This window comes from Penaeus monodon, chromosome 29 (genome assembly GCF_015228065.2).
Source record: "Penaeus monodon isolate SGIC_2016 chromosome 29, NSTDA_Pmon_1, whole genome shotgun sequence".
Classification (NCBI taxonomy): domain Eukaryota; kingdom Metazoa; phylum Arthropoda; class Malacostraca; order Decapoda; family Penaeidae; genus Penaeus; species Penaeus monodon.
Genome location: NC_051414.1, coordinates 29,674,826 through 29,675,806, shown reverse-complemented (window position 1 = coordinate 29,675,806; position 981 = coordinate 29,674,826). Strand labels below are relative to the sequence as shown.

Below are 981 nucleotides of genomic sequence, written 5' to 3'. Positions count from 1 at the left end.
CATCGGCAGCTGTAGCTCCAGGATGTGAGTTTGAGAGATCTGGGAAAATCTCTTTTTTCGTATTGGATATAATGAAATACACATGAATTATACGATGATCATAATGAAAGATATATTTTTTCAAATTCAATCAAGCAAAATTGCATCTCCTTTAAGTCTTTCACCATGAATATTAACACACCCTCCATAGCATTATTTCCCCATTGCAAATATTGTTTTCTTCCAGACTGTACCTTCGACGGGAAGATCTATGCAAACGGAGAAGAATTTGAAAACAGTTGCTTGATTCTGGTCTGTGAGCGAGATACCTGGCGGCCGACAGGGCGTATAAACAGCGCCTGTAAGCTCCCTGACTTCTTATTAGACTAAAGCTCATCTTCCTGCGTGAGCTTATGTGTGGAATTTTACTAGAAAATATGCATGCGTCAAGTTGACACATGTGACCACTTGTATATAAACACTTACACAGGGATTACGGGATATGAGTTCATAGTTATCATATTTTGTTCAGTTAAATATGAATACTTGAGTGAAATCAGTGAAATCTTGCCTCTTCACCTCATGGAAGTTCGATGTCGCTTCACATAAGACCGATTAGTTCACTCTTCCCCCAACAGGTACAGTGTGTTCAATCAGAAATGACCCTCACTTCATCGATTTCTTTGCCTGGGCCTTCGACTTCCATGGCATAAATAACTACGCAATCGCAAAGAACGCAGATTCCAGTGGAGTGACAGGTGACTTTTATGAGTGCTATCCCTTCATCTCCTGTCTGGACATCATTACGTACAAAGATGATGCAGCCACAGTCGTCACTTTCGACAGAAACGGCGGGAACACGGTAAGGAAATGGAAAAGGAGAAATGTGGCCGATAGAGAGGGGGGCTATGGAGAAGAAAAAAAGGGGGGGGGTGAGGAAAATAATGAGCACGATAATGGGGGGATAATGAGCACGAACCCCTGCCACTCTTGGTATGCTTC

General features: G+C 42.2%; 1 protein-coding gene across 1 annotated transcript in view; it reads left to right on the top strand.

Moving 5' to 3' along the window:
• The window catches only part of LOC119592127, a gene marked incomplete in the record, with an annotated part of 52,219 nt that overhangs the window by 46,627 nt on the left and 4,611 nt on the right, over window positions 1-981 (top strand). The window contains 3 exon segments of the mRNA XM_037940948.1: window positions 10-24; window positions 227-340; window positions 618-841. Coding sequence (XP_037796876.1) covers window positions 10-24; window positions 227-340; window positions 618-841 — 353 coding nt within the window.